Below are 17,941 nucleotides of genomic sequence, written 5' to 3'. Positions count from 1 at the left end.
TGAATCAATTTGCACATCCCTATTGGAGTCCACCAGTCTCTTTATAATCTTGTGATCTGCCTTTTTTGAAATGGAAAGGCAGAATAAGCATTTGAAATCAAGCAACCACCATCTGTGCTACATACATATGTTCTATGACCATGCAAACAGTCTTGATTCTATCATCTTCTGAATACAGCATGACTGAAGACTATTGACAAAACCATCCTTGCAATGGACAATGTGTATGTGGAAAGAGGGAGACTGTATATTGCAGACCCCACCTCAGGGAACTGCAGAAAGTGAGAGCCCCGTGGGGTCTCTAGCAATGTAGGTTGAAGTACCCACTATTAGGAGTGGAGGATATATTTCTGGTCTCATTGTTCCCTTGCGAAGCCTATGTTTCCTGCCATATTCTTATACTTAAGAATATTCTGCATTTCTCATCATCAATGCAAGGTAGCAAACAACAGCAAACATGAATAATAATAATAATAATAATAATAATAATAATAATGCCCTTCCAAAATAAAAACATATACAAGCATAAATTCCAATCCAGAGCACAAGAGATCAAACTCAGTCAAACCATACAAGTCACTAGGCAGCCAGTTCTTACAACAGAAGAATACAAAGCCCATCAGTCAACTCAACAGAACCTACAACAGCTTCCTCTACCATAGAGGTGAATGACACCGATCAATTCATAGGGGAGAAAGTGGTACAGTCTGGAACGCTCTCTGGAGAGAGGCTGTCTGCCCCATTTTTTGTCCCAGATTGCAGCTCATTTCCTTTGTCCCATAAAATTTAATGGGCACCCCTGAGAACTGAGCTAGAAGTCACTGTGTAGCTCAGCCTCTTCATTTGCATACCCCCCTCCCCGAATGCTGGAATGACGCCGGAGTGTGACGGAACTTTGGACTTCTAGGTGTGACTAATAGAATGAACACAGGGATACATAAAGCACAGAGAACCCTGTGGGGATCAGGAGATTGTCCTTTGCTTTCTAAGATTGGCCAAGAGAACCTCTAGCAGACCTACATGTAGAAAGAAACCAGCCAGCATAGAAAAGATAAGTCCAGACTGGAAATCAGAGAGATCAGCTCTTCCCCTAATCCAGAGGTTCTCAACCTTGGGTCTCCAGATGCTGTTGGACTACAACTCCCATCATCCCCAGCCACAGTGGTCAGTTGGCCTTTGTGGCTGAGGAGAATGACTGAGATGTCCAACAACATCTGAGGACCCAAGATTGAGCACCTCTGCCCTAGCTCAGGGGTTTCCCACCTTTGGTCCTCCAGATGTTCCTGAACTACTTTAATCCCCAGCCACAATGCATTGTAGCTGGGAATGATGGGAGCTGTAGTGCAGCAACACCTGGAGGACCACAGGTGGCGAACGCCTCCCCTAGCCACATGCATATTATAATTATTAAGAGTTAGCTGTGCAAAGACGAGGATGGGATAGGGATGGGAGGCATCATGTTGTTGCTCTTCCTGCTTGAGGAAGAGGGAAGGCAGGCAGCTGTTAGTAAAATTAGCTGAAGCCAGGTTTAGGTAAGGCCATACCAATGTCACAGAGGTCCCCTCCGTAGCTGGGAAGGCATAAGCATTTGAAAGTGTGGATACCATCGACACAGGTAGCTCCATTCAGACAAGGGCTGGAGTGGCACTCATCCATGTCTGCAAGAAATCAAGGGCTGCCATTAGGACTTGGGGTGGATAGGAGGTCCATCAACAACTGGGTTTTTTTGGCGGGGGGGGGGAGGAGAATGAACAAAATGGCAACAGGAGAGACTTGGGAACTAGCACCAGCTTTTGTTTTAGAACTGCTGCTGCTGTTGCTGCTGCAGAAGAAGAAGGAGAAGGAGAAAAGGGAGAAATGGATTTGCCTAACGGCACAGTGGGGAAATGACTTGACTAGCAAGCCAGAGGTTGCCGGTTTGAATCCTCGCTGGTATGTTTCCCAGACTATGGGAAATGCCTATATCGGGCAGCAGCTATATAGGCTGCTGAAAGGCATCATCTCATACTGTGCAGGAGATGGCCATGGTGAACCCCTCCTGTATTCTACCAAAGAAAACCACATAGCTCTGTGGTTGCCAGGAGTTGACAACGACTCGATGGCACACTTTACCTTTAGACAGTCAGAGGTGGCCCAAACCATAGGCCAACTGGACCATCACCTAGGGTGCCCAAGTTTCAGTAGTGCCTGCCTGCCTTGGCAATGCAAGGGTTTTTACTGAGGGAGAAGCACTGCATGCATTTGGGAAGAGGAACATAAAGGCAATGTTGCAGTTCAACAGGGATGTGGCCAAGAGCTGTATGATTGCTGTCCTGTTGGGACATGTATGACATTATGTTCAACTGGAACACAGGTGGTAGCCAACTTGATTAGAGAAAGGATTCTGATATTTAAGAGTTGGAAACAAGACCATCTACCAACTACAGAGGTCTGGGAATGAAGAATTAGGAATTTAATGCAGATGCGTGAATTAATATACCTCAAACAGCCCTGAAAAGGGAAATATAATGCCCCCCCTCCCAAAAAAAAATGGTTTGGTGCAATCATCAGTTTTTTATTCAGTTCTGGAACAGGATTATTTAGAGAGATGATGTTTGACTGGAGGTATTGGGTATGATCTTAGATGTAAACTACATGTTCTACATATACCACGAGCAACATCTGAATATATATTCATATTGTATACCTGTATTCATTTCTTATTTTTGTTTCTTATTAGATTTTGTTTTTAAAGGAAAGGGGAAAGGGACTCATGATTGCTATTGGCTGCCCAAGGCATCAGCACAGCTGTACAGGAGAGGAGAAACAGCAACGATAGACATTTAAAAATAAAAATGAGAAAAACAACAGTATTCCAGTGAGCTCTTGATCATTTACTGTGCTGCTGTTATGCTGCTCAGCATATGATGAGATACGATAAAAGGGCAGAATTATAATACACTTAGAGCAGCAAAGGAAAATAAAAATTAGGTTGTCCCTGGCAGCAAATCTGATTTCCACCCCATAAATATTGTATTAAGATTTTTCATTATCTATAACAATAACAATCAATATTAATATCAATGAAGGAGCAAAATTATAACTAAAATTAGAACAGTCCCATAATATTTGGAAAGGAGATATGTCGTCCCTTTGGGAGGTACAAAACTATTGGGAAGAAAAGAGGTTTCTAATAATTAAATTGGGTCCTTGTTGTTGCAGTCACCAGCCTCTGCAGAGTAATTACAGCCTTCTGATTCCAAAGATATGGGTGGGAAGATAAGACAGAAGAGATAACAGGAAAGCAAGAAGAGGGAAGTAGGGGAGGGAGGTAAGTTTTTGTGTCAACTGGACAACATTCAATAGAGTGTCAGGTCACAACAGATGCTGTTTAGGGGCAATTCAGTTGTAATCAAAAGACACCCAGAAAGCATCTCATTTGCCATTAAATTTGTGCAAGGTACACCATAGATATGCCACTTGCTCTCCAGGTGCCCATTCTAGATGTTGATTCAGGCCACAATATTAGGTGGAGATTAGGAAGTCCAAGACTATAAACCAGTTGCTTCGCAGTTGAAGAGGACAGCTGATTTTGCGGAAGTGAGCGTGAGTTGTCCCCATTGCTCAGGACTTTTTTGATCTCCTGGAAAGGATCACAGGTTCTTCCACATCCCATATCTGTTCTCTTGCTATCTACTTGAGTCTTTTTAAAGATCCACACTGGTTGTTTACTTGCTTTACACATGCCAGTGGCTAACAGAACCAGGAAGGGATGGGAGGTCTTCATCAAACTGTGGGGCACTGTGGCACTGTGGGGCAGAATATTTGTAGAGCTAAATGACTCCTTTCACATTCTAGAGAAAGGAGCTTCTTGTTTGATAATGAAGGGCATATTCAACGTCTGGTCAATCAGTTCATGTTAGATTGCATAAAGACTGGAAATATTGCCCAATTGCTGACAACAGTTTAATCACCTCTGTATTGCAAGGCATCAACTTGGTAATGATTATGAAGCTTCTGGCAGTGATTGGCTGAACTTCTATGATGTCACAAAGCGACGGGCAAGCAGAAGGGCCTACAGAAGGAGAGATAGCAGTAGCAGGGACTAGGAGCCTGAGAAAACTACAGGCTAAGGAAAGTGGCAGTCACACAGGAGGGCTGGAAGAGGACGTGGTCTTGATTGAGGGAAAGAGGAGGAAGTGTTGGGTAGACAAGCGTCTTTTAGGGTTTAAAGCTTTGGTGAGTTTGGGTTTGATATAAGAACACAGATGTTGGTTTTAACATGGAAGAAGGGAGGATGTATCTTAGAAGCAAACAGGCGACATGCTTATATTTGCTGATCTGAAATTTTTTTTCCTGCTGAGTGGGTTCCAGGAAAAGCCTAATGAATCCAGCAGATTACTTTTTGATAACCCCGGCATCTTTCTTTTGGACTGTTTTTGTAGTTTTCATTTGATGTGAGTCCATAACCTAGTACGGCAGAGGGTGAAGAAAGCTTAGAAGCGCTTCACTTTGCTAATGAACCGGGGTATTACATGCAGGGAACTACCCTTTAATTTCATACAGTTTGGACAACGATGTAGAGAAGCTCCTTCATCTGTCAGTTGACATTTATTCTAATTGCTTTCTTTGAGTTTCTTGAAGCATTTCATCATCTGATGCTTGAAAATATCCTGCTGATGAATGGCTGTTTTGATCTAAGGAATTTTCCCACTAGGGTCGTTTTATTTCCTTTATGCTGTTTAATCAATTTGTTAAACCCCTTCTTAGTCTTGTGGTCTCCACTATCCCAACCCCAAAGTGTAAGTCAGGGTGGAACTTAAAGTAGGAGTCAGCAACAGAAGGGGACTAAGCCCAGTCTGGCGCTATATGGCTTGGCCCATCAAATTATCATCCTAAATGTCAAAGAAGATGCATCCTAGTAGCATCTTCGGCAGCAGAACTTGAAAGCAGACCACTGTTAGCGGTGAGGATAGAGGCACTGACCAATCACCCCTCTCACTAGCTCTGTGTGGGAGATTGTATGCCGTTTCGCATAAAGTATCCAACTGAAGCAGACAACGCATGTACAAGAGATAAAGCAGGGTGTTCAGCAGAATACAAATACGACAAATATTTATATACCGCTTTTCAACAAAAGTTTCCAAAGCAGTTTACATAGATATAAACAAACAAACAAATAAATGAAATGGTTCCCTGTCTGCAAAGGGCTCACAACATAAGGCAAATACCAGCAACAGCCACTGGAGGGATGCTGTGCTGGGGATGGATAGGGCCAGTTGCTCTCCCCCTGCTAAATTTAAGACAACCATCATTTTAAAAAGGCGCCTCTTTGCTCAGTTAGCAAGGCTTGTTTGGACTCGTATGGGTCCAGTGACAAAAACCCCCCATTGCCCTTATTTATGTTTGTGATCAGCTTCATCCATTTCTCAAACTCAACAGGAAAGAACCCGCAGATATTCACATACAGCTCAAGTTGCTGCCTAAGATCCCAAATAACCAGTGATGGGCAAACTCCCTCCAGGAGGGTTGTAACTGGACTTGAAAAAACTATTTCCCCAAACTCAGAAAAGAGCACTTTTTCTCAAACTCAGTTCCCAGCCTCTGATGGATTCTGCTGCACCCCAGTGATGTAAGTAGGGATGCACCAGAGTCTGATTCCACCCCTCCCCACAGCCTCCAGCTGCACCTCACCTGTCCATCCACCTGCCTGCCCCCCTCCAATCTCCTTCCCCGACCCTTACCTTTGATGCTGCTCTGGCAGTAGTGGCAGGGGAAAGGAGGACCATCTCTCTCTTTCCCTCTCTTCTCTGCTACCTGCTACATGCCTGTGTCTATATTTCCCACCATTCCTTGTGAAGAGTGGGGAGAGGGAGAGCGCTCTTTATTTTATTTTTCTGCTACCAGAGCAGCAAAAAAGGCAAGGGAGTGAGTTTGGTAGGTGGGTGGGAGAGTGAGAGGCAGGGATGAAGGTACAGCTTAAATAACTTATGGGGTTATAATGCTTGCCTTGGATTGAGGAGAGTATTCCTGGCTCTCCTGGCTTTGTATTCCATGCTATACTCAGATAATATGAGGATCCGTAGCTACCAATATCATACAACTCATTTGTTCTTGTAACTATATATTTATATCTATAATATTCTTACTTCAACAGACTCATCAAGGAGACTTCGTACAGAAGACAGGCCCTCTAAACAGACCTATCCTCAAAGAAATCGAGTCAGTCTGTGTTTTTGTATTTGGACGCAGAAAATCTCATTATAAAAAGGGAGGTGGGGGAAAGACCCAACCGTGGTCTTGAGGTTCCATGCCTGCTTTTCAAATTCTGCTCCTCTGAACTTAGCCATTTTCCTGTGGATTCAATTTAAAAAACTGGCACATTTGTTGAGAGGTGATTCTGAGTGCAAAAATGCCCCCTTTGGACGCAAACAGAAAGCTTTGAGAAGCCACAGAAAGTTGAGGGTAGGGGTTGGGTGAAATAATATGATAGAATGCTATTTTATTTCTTCATCCATATGCTATATCTAATATGGGCCATTCATACTTGCACTATGGTTGCCATCATCATCATCATCATAATCAAGAATAAACATTTATTTATACATAAACAAGCATTTATATAGTGCTCATTTGCCATGCATCTCCAGTGTCAGAAATTCATGCTCTGTGCCTTTAAGATACCAAAGGAACATAGGAAGCTGCCATATACCAAGTAGCTCAATGCTAGCTCAGTATTGTCTACCCAGACTGGCAGCAGCTTCTCCAAAGTTGCAGGCAGGAGTCTCTCTCAGCCCTATCTTGGAGATGCTTCCAGGGAAAGAACTTGGAACCTTCTCCATGCAAGCAGGCCGATGCTCTTTCCCAGAGTGGCCCCATCCCCTAAGGGGAATATCTTACAGTGCTCACATGTATCCCATGTAGACCCTGCTTAGCAAAGGGGATAATTCATGCTTGCTACCACAAGACCAGCTCTCCTTCCATCTTAAGGCAATGCTGCCCCATTCAAAATGAAAACTCTCTATAGCTGCTTTTTTGACCAGGCATTGAAGCTTATGTCTCTGCTGGAAAATTATTAGTTGTACTAGTCTTTCTATACAGCCTTCCTCTCCAGGGCACGTGAAACCTATTTTTATGAATCATACAGATGACTTTATTTAAAATAACTTTCGGGTATAGATTTTTTGTTGTTGTTCTAAATGATAAAGAGATTCCCTAGAGGCTTTTCAGTAATGAAAGGACATGAAATGTCCCCGCCACCAGCTAATTTCAATAATAATGTCAGCTGTGAATGCTCCTTAGGGAGAAAACCTCAGGTCTTTGTCAATCTCCTTAAAGAGACAAACCTTTTCAGAAATAGCTGACATTTCAGCAAATGTCTTTTAGAAGAAATCCTGGGTCTAAGATATATTTTTAAACTATCTTCTGGTTAGAGCGGGTGGGGGCACAAACAAACCCAAACCCCACATGCTCCAACTGTGATAATTTCCCAAGAACTATCACTTTCTGGTACACATGGTAATTCATTTCCCCCATTTTTGACCCATTTTTTGCTTTTGTCGGGTGGGGGATATGCCTTGTCAAAATATTCCGAGATGCTTGAATTATGAACTTCTCTCCGAATGGGAATTGGATGCGCCTCACCTGAAGTGCATATGCATATAAACACATGCATGTGAACCCTAAAAATGTATTTAAGCCCCATTTATTCATGCCCCACTTTTCTATTAAAAATAACTTCATATCCAAAGCCTCTTACAAAGATGTAAAAATGTTCGACCAGAATGTAAACCATTAAACCAATCTGAAACAAAATATAATTTTAAAAAATCCAGAACTTAAATCTTATAAAAGATTTTTTTAAAAAAAGTATAAAAGGCACAGGAGCATCCTGAAGATAGGCTGCCTGGCATGCAAAATGTCCTGTGCTCAATCCCTGGTCTTTCCAGGGAAGCTGAGAAAGATCTTGTTTGAAACCTTAGAGAGCTGCTGCCTGTCAGTGCAAACAGTACTGAGCTAGATGGACGAATAATCTGACTCAGCAGAAGGCAGCACCATATATTTCCATGAAATGATTGCCAGGAAATCTAGGACCAGCAAACAGAGGTACTTTTTCACACAACCAACTTGTGGAATCCTCTGCCACGAGATGTGGTGACAGCCAACAACCTGGATGGCTTTAAGAGAGGTTTGGATAACTTCATGGAGGAGAGGTCTATCAAGGGCTACTAGTCGGAGGACTATAGGCCACCTCCAGCCTCAAAGGAAGGATGCCTCTCAATACCAGTTGCAGGGGAGCCACAGCAGGAGAGAGGGCATGCACATACCTCTTGTCTGTGGGCTCCCCAGAGGCATCTGGTGGGCCACTGTGTGAAACAGGATGCTGGACTACATAGGCTTCCTTGGGCCTGATCCAGCAGGGCTGTTCTTATGTTCTTATATATATGACAGGGCTGCACAACCTCAATGGCTGAGCTGAACCCTGAGGATTCTTGCTTCTTTAGGACTAGAACATCAAGATGAGTGAGCAGAATCATCTTTCACATCTGACTATGTTTTTACTGAGTCATATTGTTGCTCTATAAAGTAGGGATGTGAAAATCCATTTGAATTCAAATCGATTCAGCTTGCATCTGGGTGAGTCTATTGATTCAAATTAAAATCAAATCACCCCACCAAAGGGCAATTCAATTCAAATTTGAAACAACTGAAGTTTTGCTGCCAAAGCGTTATGCCCAAATGCTGACTCAGCTATAACCACGATTTCGTGCCTATTCCAAACTCCAATCATAGAGGCAGCGGGGATGTGCCCCAGTGGCCGGGCAGCAGGGAGGGGCTCCCCTCCCCTCTCCTTCAACTGGAGTTTGGCCGGCCATGATTTGGTGAACATCTGCGGTGCAATTTGGAGTAACGAACTGAAACTTCGGCAATGCTTAACTCCAGTTTACTTGTACGTCTAAACTGGGCCAACTTAATGAAACTTGAAAGCGGTTTTGGATGTCCTGAAGATTTCCCGGACTTGATCTATGATACCTACATCTTCGATTTCAAACATCTTACCTTCTCATCCTGTTCTGACCATTACCAGAGCCGTCAAGAAATCAACCTCTGCCTGTTTGCACCATGTGCAACATGGAAGGGAACTGCACAAGAGCACAGGAACGTGCACTCTTCACGAATGGGTCTTGAAGTGGTAAGATGCCAACAATACAAAAACCGGTGCTTTGGCTGCAGGGTGCATGACTATAGGTTATGGGCCTATCCAGCAATTCTCCATGCATGATAGGGTGGAATAGGGGCGTGTGCATGCAACTTTCTCATGGCATCCTACTAGAGCAGTTCACACAACCGTAAACTGGGTAGGAGATGAGTCCTATCCAGTTTCAGAACCTGGGTGTGCCCCCGTTGTGCGATCATTTATTAGATGAAAACAAGGTAGGTGTGGGCCGTTTGATCATCTGTCAACTCAAGCCCCAGCTGGGTAGACTGAGTGAGCCCAACCCAGATTCCATCCCCCACTTCAGAACGAGGTAGGGAGAAACAAAGTCAAACCCAGTTGGAGCTTGACCAATGACCAAGTTCCCTGCCTCCAACCTTGTTCTGATCTAACACACATTTGCAAAGAGGGGGCACCCAGTTCCCAACACTGGGTAGGACTCGTCTCCCAGTTTATAGTCATGTGAACTGCCCTACTATGTGCTTAGAAAAAGAGGAGATCAACTGCTCCACCTACCATGTATGGAAACCCACATGAGATCCCTCTGCATGTGGGAAGAAGGTGCGTGGGGTGGGAAGGAAGCCTGAGCAAATTAGCAGAGTGGATCTTCTGGTCTGCTTAAGCACACTCCAGCAATCATGATGGCAACGCAATGTAGAAAGTGTGACAGTTCTTGTACTGCTTCTTGGCTCTCTTGCCATGCACAGCATCTGGGATATCTGCCCACACGTTGCTTTGCAATAACACTTCCGTTTGGAAGATCTATCCCCCTCCAGCTCGATATGAAGAAGTCGGGGCTTACCTATGTCACATCGATCACCCATGTACCCAGGTGGACATAAGCAAGTGATGCTCCCATCTTGTTCCTGACAGGTTCCAGCTCCACATGGTTTCTCTTCACATGTTTTGGATGCAACTGTAGCCACAAAAGGGAGATAAGCATGGATCTTACTTTAATCATTCTGGTGACGAACCAGCATTGGCGCATAGTTAATCTATGGAATTCTCTGCCACAAGATGTGGTGACGGCCCCCAGCCTGGATGGCTTCAAAAGGGGCTTAGACAATTTCATGGAGGACAGATCTATTAATGGTTACTAGTCACTGGTGGCTGTGGGCCACCTCCAGCCTCAGAGACAAGATGCCTCTCAATAACAGTTGCAGGGGAGCCACAGCAGGAGAGAGGGCATGCACATACCTCTTGTCTGTGGGCTCCCCAGAGGCATCTGGTGGGCCACTGTGTGAAACATGATGCTGGACTAGATGGGCCTTCTTGGGCCTGATCCAGCAGGGCTGTTCTTAAGTTCTTATGCTGACTATTTATTTATTTATTTGATTTTTATACCGCCCTTCCGAAATGGCTTAGGGCGGTTTACAAATAAAAACAATTAAAAACTACATTTGCAATTAAAAACTACATAGCTCTTGGCTGCAGAACTTCAGTTGGACTTCAACTCCCATCCTCCCTGACCATTGCTCCCTCTGGCTGGGGATGCTGGGAGTTGTAGTCCAAAAAACAGCTGGAGGGCCAAAGCTGTGCAGCCCTGGTGTAACTTATAGGATCACAAAGCTTAAAGGCTTCTTAAGACTAACTGAATACATTTCTTATTCTGACATAGGTAGATCCCCCTGGTTCTAAACCAAGAATCACTCCAGACTTGTGTGGGCCTCTGAGTAAGAAACCTCAGGGCTTCACAATGGCTGAGAGACACTTTCCTCTTCCACCTGGTGAGGGTGTTATATTTGTTCTCTTGCATGACCCCAATAATGCCCCTGTTGTCCTGAGTCCAAGAGAATTCACCAGGATTTCTGCTGGGAAATTAGGGATTGCAATGGCCCTAGACCGGTAGACCACACTCAGTAGGTGCACCCAGCAACAGTGAGCTTTGGGCTGCTGGCACTGGTTGTGTCCAAAGCTAGGAGCTGGCAACTGGAGGCCACTGAGCCAAAGCCACACATCCCAGAAGTGACACCTAGCCACAAGTTGTGATCTTTAGGCAAAACAGATGTGGGCAAGTTGCATCTCTCTCAACAGAAACTGCATTGGACTACCATCGCCCACACACACACCTCAAAGTGGCCTTTCAGAACACAAGGTGCAGACTAAAATCTGCAGTCCTCTTCAACAGAAGCTTACTGTTGGACTCAATCTCATCACAAAGGAGAACAAGGAATTGTGAATCAGGAAAAAATATCTCATGAAAGAATTAAATTTGAAATGTTGGGTCAGTAACCCTTTATTTGGGTTATATGAGGATATCTAGTCTTGTAGGAGGAAGTATGAATTGTCCCCTTTGCTAAGCAGGCTCCACCATGGTTTGCATGTGGATGGGAGACTGCATGTGTGAGCACTGTAAGATATTCCCCTTAGGGGATGAGGCCACTCTGGGAAAAGCACCAGCATGCTTGCAAGCAGAAGGTTCCAAGTTCCCTCCCTGGCAGCATCTCCAAGATAGGGCTGAGAGAGACTCCTGCCTGCAACCTTGGAGAAGCTGCTGCCAGTCTGTGTAGACAATACTGAGCTAGATGGACCAATGGTCTGACTTGGTATAAAGGTAGGTTCCTCTGTTCCTATGTTCCTATGAGCTATGCTGTCTCTGAACATGGAAGGCATAACCATCATGATCAGTAGCCAGTGGATCTGCCCTATCAACATGACTACGGACATTCTTAAAGAAACTTAAGAGATCATGAGGTAGGACTCTACTTGGCAGAAGCCATGCTGATTCTTCTTCAGCAAAACCTGTTCTTCTATATACTGGCCAATGCAGCACGGGCTGATTTCAGCTCCAAACAGGGCTGCGTGGCCTCATTTGCAACCAAAATCACCCCTGCGTCTGATGTCAGACATGGGGTGTGTGTCTGGGGCCACATTTGCGGCCCCTGATTGGGCATGGCCCGGGTTCTTTGAACCCATTCGCTCAAATGGTGGCTCCACCCCTGCTCCCGCTCAACCGAAAATTGGGAGCACACACAGACCCCAAACCCGGGTAGAACAGTTTTTGATTGTGTGAATGACTTCAAAGACCACTATAAAACTGTCTCAATGTCAGAGGAATGGCAAGAAAAATGGGCAGGAACGTTCTCCAAAGATTACTCCATGGAGAGAGGATAATAATGTATTTGTTCTTACCCTCACCCTAAGCCTGACCCTGTTTCTGAAACCTAAACCTAAGCTTAAGCCTTTCCTCTGTGCAAAAGTGACTCCATCTTTACCCTAATCATTTGTGGGTAGGGAGGGTGATAACAGAGAGAGAGCTGTAAGTACAATGATGTGACCACCTATTTTCCATTTCTAAGGGGGTTGACGTTCAGGTGAACCTTTTTCCCCTTGATGGTCAAAATTTGTGGGCCTGGCTCATGGACTATCTGAGAGTATGGCCCATTCCCTCCCTACTCCAGTTTAGGTTGAACCTCTGGACAGGACTAATGAGTGTGAACAGTTAGGAGATTCAGGTAGTCAAGACTGGTTACTAGAGGTCTAAGGCAGGCATCCCCAAACTGCGGCCCTCCAGATGTTGCAGAACTACAACTCCCAGCATTCCTAGACACAATTTTTTGTGGCTGGGTATACTGGAAGTTGTAGTTCAGCAACATCTGGAGGGCCGCAGTTTGGGGATGCCTGGTCTAAGGTATATATAATTTGAAACAAACCTTGTACCGTCGGCTCTGTCTCCTCATCTGTCACCTCCAGTGAAACTTCAGGTGGGACATCCATGGCCGTAGGGGGTATTGGTGGGACTTCTGGGATAGTAGCACCTTCTGTTTCAGACCTTGGTGTTACATGTATATAGGCCTCTGTCTCAGCCTGGGTGTCCTCTGGATGCTTGGAGTGTTCAGTTAGTTCTGTATCTGGAATATCGGTGCCAGGTAGAGTTTTCTCTGGAATGTCTGAGACAGAATGAGGGGCTGGCCCTGAACTATCCCCATGAATTTGACTCCTTTCTTCATAAGCTTCTGAGGGGAAGCCACTGACAAAAGGTACCCCAGATGTTTCTGGATGGCTCGGAGGGAAGGCAGATGTTTCACTGCCTGTGTCATAAGGGGAGGAAGCGTCTGTGTGGCTTTCGGGCAATGCTGATGCTTCCCCGCTCGTTTCATGAAGAGTAGACGTTTCTACACTAATTTCATGAAATGTGGACGTTTCTCCACTAACATCATGATATTCTGGGGATCTTATGGTACTTTCAGGATATGCAGAAGTTTCTCCCCCAGCTGTGGAGGCCTCTCCACTTGATTCAGAAAAACGAGGGTGCATTGCTTCTGTTCCTCCACCCAGTTCCTGCAAAACTGTGGACTGGGTCACAGCTTGCACTAAATCAGAAGTTATTAAGGTGATTTCTGGAACCCCAGAGGCTTCACCACTAGTAGTAGCTACCGCTGAGGACTCTCCGCTTAGGTCAGTGACACCAGTAATTTCTCCACTAAAATATGGAATGCCTGATGAAGTTTCACTGATATGAGCTGTCCCCGATGGTAACCCACTAACCGTGATCATATCATATAGTTCTCCAGATGTTTCCTTCTCTCCGGAAGGATATCCACTGATTTCTAATACCCCTGATGTCCCCTCGCCTAGTTCCTGTGCAACAGATGGTTGTGTTACAACTTCCACCAAAGTTGTATTCACAAGAGAGACAGTGGGAAACCCAGAGGGTAGCCCACTATAGTCATAAATTCCAGATGGCAAGCCACTGGTGAGACCAACACTAGAACTTTCTCCGCTGATGTCTATTAGTCCACTTGGGAGTCCGCTGACCTCATGAACTCCTGAAGTCCACCCACTGAAGTCTATTTGCCCAGAAGGCTGACCACTCACATCTAGAAACCCAGACACTGTGCCTGATAGGTCTTCATCTCCTGACGGTGATCCACTTATTTCCACAAATCCCCTCCCTTCTTCTTGCTTAGAGGAAGGAGTTGTCACCTCAAACAGATGGCCATCAACGAAGGTAACTCCTGAAGGTTCTCCACTTCCATCAAAACCAGAAGCCTGGCCACTTATGTCCACAAAGCCACTTATATCAGGTATCCCAAAAGGTGCTCCACTCAAGTCAATTCCTGACGATAGTCCACTGATATCAGGTAGACCAGATGGTTCTCCACTCACATCAAGTCCTGATGGTAATCCACTGATATCAGGTATACCCGACAGTTCCCCACCAATATCAAGTCCTGAGGAAAACCCACTGATATCAGGTATTCCACTTAGGTCAACTCCCGAGGGTAACCCACTGGTTGTTCCACTTACATCCCAATCAACAGAGGGAAAACCTGACAAGTCTCTGTTTCCACTGACATCAATTGTACCTTTCCCTTCCATTTCTGTTTCTGTTGCCGTGGTGACCACTTCCACCAAAGTTGCATTCACAAGAGACACGGTAGGAAATCCAGATGTGAGGCCACTGTAATCATACTCTCCAGATGGTAAGCCACTGGTAAGGTCAATGCCAGAACCCTCTCCACTAAATCCAGAAGGCAAGCCACTAATTTCTGGAATCCCTTTGCTCTCTTGATGTCCAGATACTTGGTCTTCGATTCCAGAACCAATCCCTGATAATTCTTCTTCTCCAGAGGGTAAGATGCTAACTTCAATAATGCCAGAAGGCAGGCCACTTAGGTCTCCTGATGGTAGCCCACTTTCTCCAGAAGGGAGCCCACTGAAATCTGGGGCTCCAGAAGGAAATCCACTTTCTCCACTAGGTTCCAATGTCCCGCTTATATCTGGAGCTCCAGATGTCCACCCAGGAACAGATGTCTCAATGATTGGAGCTTCTGCACTTGTTTCTTCAGGTATTGTATCAATAGGAGAAACAGCTGATGGACTCACTAAAAAAAGCATGAAACAGAGAGGGAGAGAGAAACTCGAAGTTAAACAAATCTTGGTGAATGACACCATGACAGTATCTCATGCAATATCTTTCCTGGCCTCAGTGCTGGTTCTGATGGACCACGAGGTGAAACGTGATATGAGTTCTGGTGTACATTCAGAGATACAGCCATAGGACTGTATTTTAGTACCTTGAAATCCCACCTTTCTTCCCCCATGGGTCTCTCAGTGGGATGCTGAGCTTCCCAGACAGACGCCCATCCAGATATTGACTGGACCAAGAGCTGTTTAACTTCAGCACAATCATCCTACTTAGAGATGCTGCCACCTGGGACCGTGTGCATGCGAAACAGATGTTCACTACTGAGCTACGGCCCCATTCCTAAGTTTGGCCTTGCATTTTAAAAAAAAGTTAAACTGCAGCCGTCAAGGTCAGGATCAGGCCCATGACATGTAGGGCACAGGGGAGGGGGAGGGTGATTAACCCTCCCCCCTTGAGCCACAGTCCAATGAAAATTCACACTTCCCTTCAAATTGGAATCTCCATTGGAATCGTCATTGGTGTCAAGGACCGGTTCCAATGGCCTGTTATTTTCATCAGGACCACAGCTCAAGAGGAAAGGGTTATATGCCTTCTCCCTGTATGCCATGGCCCTGTTAGCGCCAGCTGCTAATTAGCTTTTTTACAATGGGTAGAGTCAAACTCCTTGTTTAATAATATAACATGGAGGCTGTTCTCACACACAGCCTTACCCAGACTATGGATGTCTAGCCTGGGTTAGACTGCGTGTGAAAAGCACTGGGATCAGGCCCGATTCTGGTGGGACAGCACTGCCTAGCCCCACTATTTACCCTGGCCGTTAGCCGGGGTTATGGGAGTGAGTGGTCCCTTACCCCCAGCTACTTGATCATGTGCAAGCATGGGCTGCTTCCAGCCTGGCTGCACACAGAGATGGGCATCTAAAGCACCAGTGCAGCGCATGTGTCGCATGCTGCATTGTGGGCTTCACAGAGGCCGGAAGAACACGCCCTGGCCTCCAATCAATCTGCCCTACTCCATGCTGCACGGAGCAGGGCTGATTGTGTGAGAGTGCGGAGTGCACTCCCACCCACAAAACTACAATCGTCCTGGTTAGGGCTGCTCAACTTTGGCCCTCCTGCAGAAGTTGGCCTACAGCTCCCATAATCCCTGGCTATTGACCACTGGGACTGGCGATTATGGGAGCTGTAGTCCATAAATGGCTGGGGGGGCCAAAGTTGAGTAGACCTGGTCTGGGGGGAAGGCAAGGGTTTGGGAAGGCTTATTCCACCCACCCGGTAGGGCAAGTGGATGGCCTCATGGTGTGGTTGGCCCCAAATAGGGGTACAGAGTGAAATCAAAGAACCTGACTTACCAGATAACAATGATATATTAGTTGGAAATACTTCTGTCCCCCACTCAGTCTGGTTTTCAGAATCTGTGGCAAACTCCATTTCCACAGTTGTCTCCTCCCCAGAAGGGACTTCCTCTACTCCAGGAACAACCTGGGCTGTGATCACATCCTCTCCTGTCTCCTCATACAGCGCTGGTAGAGCTAGAAGAGAAAAACCATTGGTGGGGATGTTCTTTCTGTCTCATATGGCTGATGCTCATTCCATATTGTGTAAAAAGAGCCAGGAATGGGGAGCATCTGATTTTATTTGGGAGTGCATTCCAGAGCCCTGGAATGCACAATAATTGTTCAAATCCTTGTGTAGCCACAAAACTCACTGTGTGACTCTGGGCTAATCACTTATCTCTCAGCCTAACCTACCTCACAGGGTTGTTGTGGGGATAAACAACCATGTAGACCACTCTGGGCTCCTTAGAGGATGATAGGGATATAAATGGAAAAATAAAATAAAATAGAAAATAAAATATAAATAAATAAAAACCTAAGAGAAGACCCAGTTTTGAGCCGCCACTAAATTTGCTGGTGGTAACCACAAGCAGACATTCCCCAAAGGTGCTTTCTTAAATACTAGAGATGTGCACGAAATGAATTTTTTGATTCATTTTGGATTCAAATAGAATTCCAAATATTCATTTCAAATTTGAATCAAATTCACATCCGGCCCAAAAATTTGATTTGAATTTGAATTGAATTTGAATCCATTTGACCCTGTTTTGGCACCTTTTCTTTTAACCAATCAGGGGGCCTGAATGGTTTTTAAAAGGTGCCAAATGGCTCTCAAACTGGCTCTCAAATCACATTTCAAAAATTTGATTCAAATTCAAATTGAATTGCCCTTTTAAGGGGTGATTCGATTCAAATTCAAATCACTCGAATCACCTAGACTCAAAATCAATTCAAATTCAAATTGATTTGCATATCTCTATTAAAGACCCTGCACCTGAATTGGTTCAATGCAGCTGAAATGGTTCAAAACCAATTACCAAACCACTTTTTAAACGTAGTGCCTGAACTGGAGCATTAAAACACCCTGATAAACCTAAACTGGAAGGGAACTTTTTCTAATGGTTCAACTCTTGGCTGTAATGCTTCAAAAGCCACCTTGGATTATAAGCAACAAAGCACTACCTCTGAAACAAAAGGCAGGGTGTCTAGAGTGTGGGTCAAGGAATCCTGTCTGATTCGGATACAAGTAGATGGTTCTCACGCCGGGTTTCTCCCCTCCACAAGCAGGACGGGGGTTTACAATGGGATAACGGAGGCTCCCGTCTGCCAGCCAGCCAGCACGGCAATTGTCCAAACCCAGCCTCCAGGCAGCGTAGAGTTGTCCAGTGGAAGCCAGGGTAGCATTCTGCCTCTCACAGTATTCTTGAGCTTCCAGCAAGGTGAACAGCTCTGGTTGGGTTGCAAAGAAGACTTCACCTAGGAACACAATATTAAGCATGAATTCTCGGCCTCCCAAAATGCGATTCATTTTCCATGG

General features: G+C 45.2%; 1 protein-coding gene and 1 long non-coding RNA gene across 3 annotated transcripts in view; one reads left to right on the top strand and one right to left on the bottom strand.

Annotated features, from left to right (window-relative positions):
• The window catches only part of ACAN (aggrecan), a 71,385-nt gene that overhangs the window by 11,920 nt on the left and 41,524 nt on the right, over positions 1-17,941 (bottom strand). The window contains exons 10-14 of one of the 2 annotated variants that reach the window (XM_053273164.1): positions 17,587-17,880; positions 16,420-16,599; positions 12,850-15,024; positions 9,999-10,112; positions 1,545-1,658 (exon numbers count right to left, since the gene is read on the bottom strand). In XM_053273164.1, coding sequence (XP_053129139.1) covers positions 1,545-1,658; positions 9,999-10,112; positions 12,850-15,024; positions 16,420-16,599; positions 17,587-17,880 — 2,877 coding nt within the window. The remainder of the gene's footprint in view (positions 1-1,544; positions 1,659-9,998; positions 10,113-12,849; positions 15,025-16,419; positions 16,600-17,586; positions 17,881-17,941) is intronic. The other variant, XM_053273163.1, reaches the window with a different exon arrangement.
• LOC128335197 (uncharacterized) lies at positions 4,108-6,593 on the top strand. The gene is made up of 2 exons (XR_008311537.1): positions 4,108-4,218; positions 6,137-6,593. It is a non-coding gene; the product is annotated as an uncharacterized LOC128335197 (long non-coding RNA).

Source organism: Hemicordylus capensis, chromosome 10 (genome assembly GCF_027244095.1).
Source record: "Hemicordylus capensis ecotype Gifberg chromosome 10, rHemCap1.1.pri, whole genome shotgun sequence".
In the NCBI taxonomy this organism is placed as follows: domain Eukaryota; kingdom Metazoa; phylum Chordata; class Lepidosauria; order Squamata; family Cordylidae; genus Hemicordylus; species Hemicordylus capensis.
Note: the sequence above shows the minus strand (reverse complement) of the source record. Positions and strands in the feature narration are given on the sequence as shown.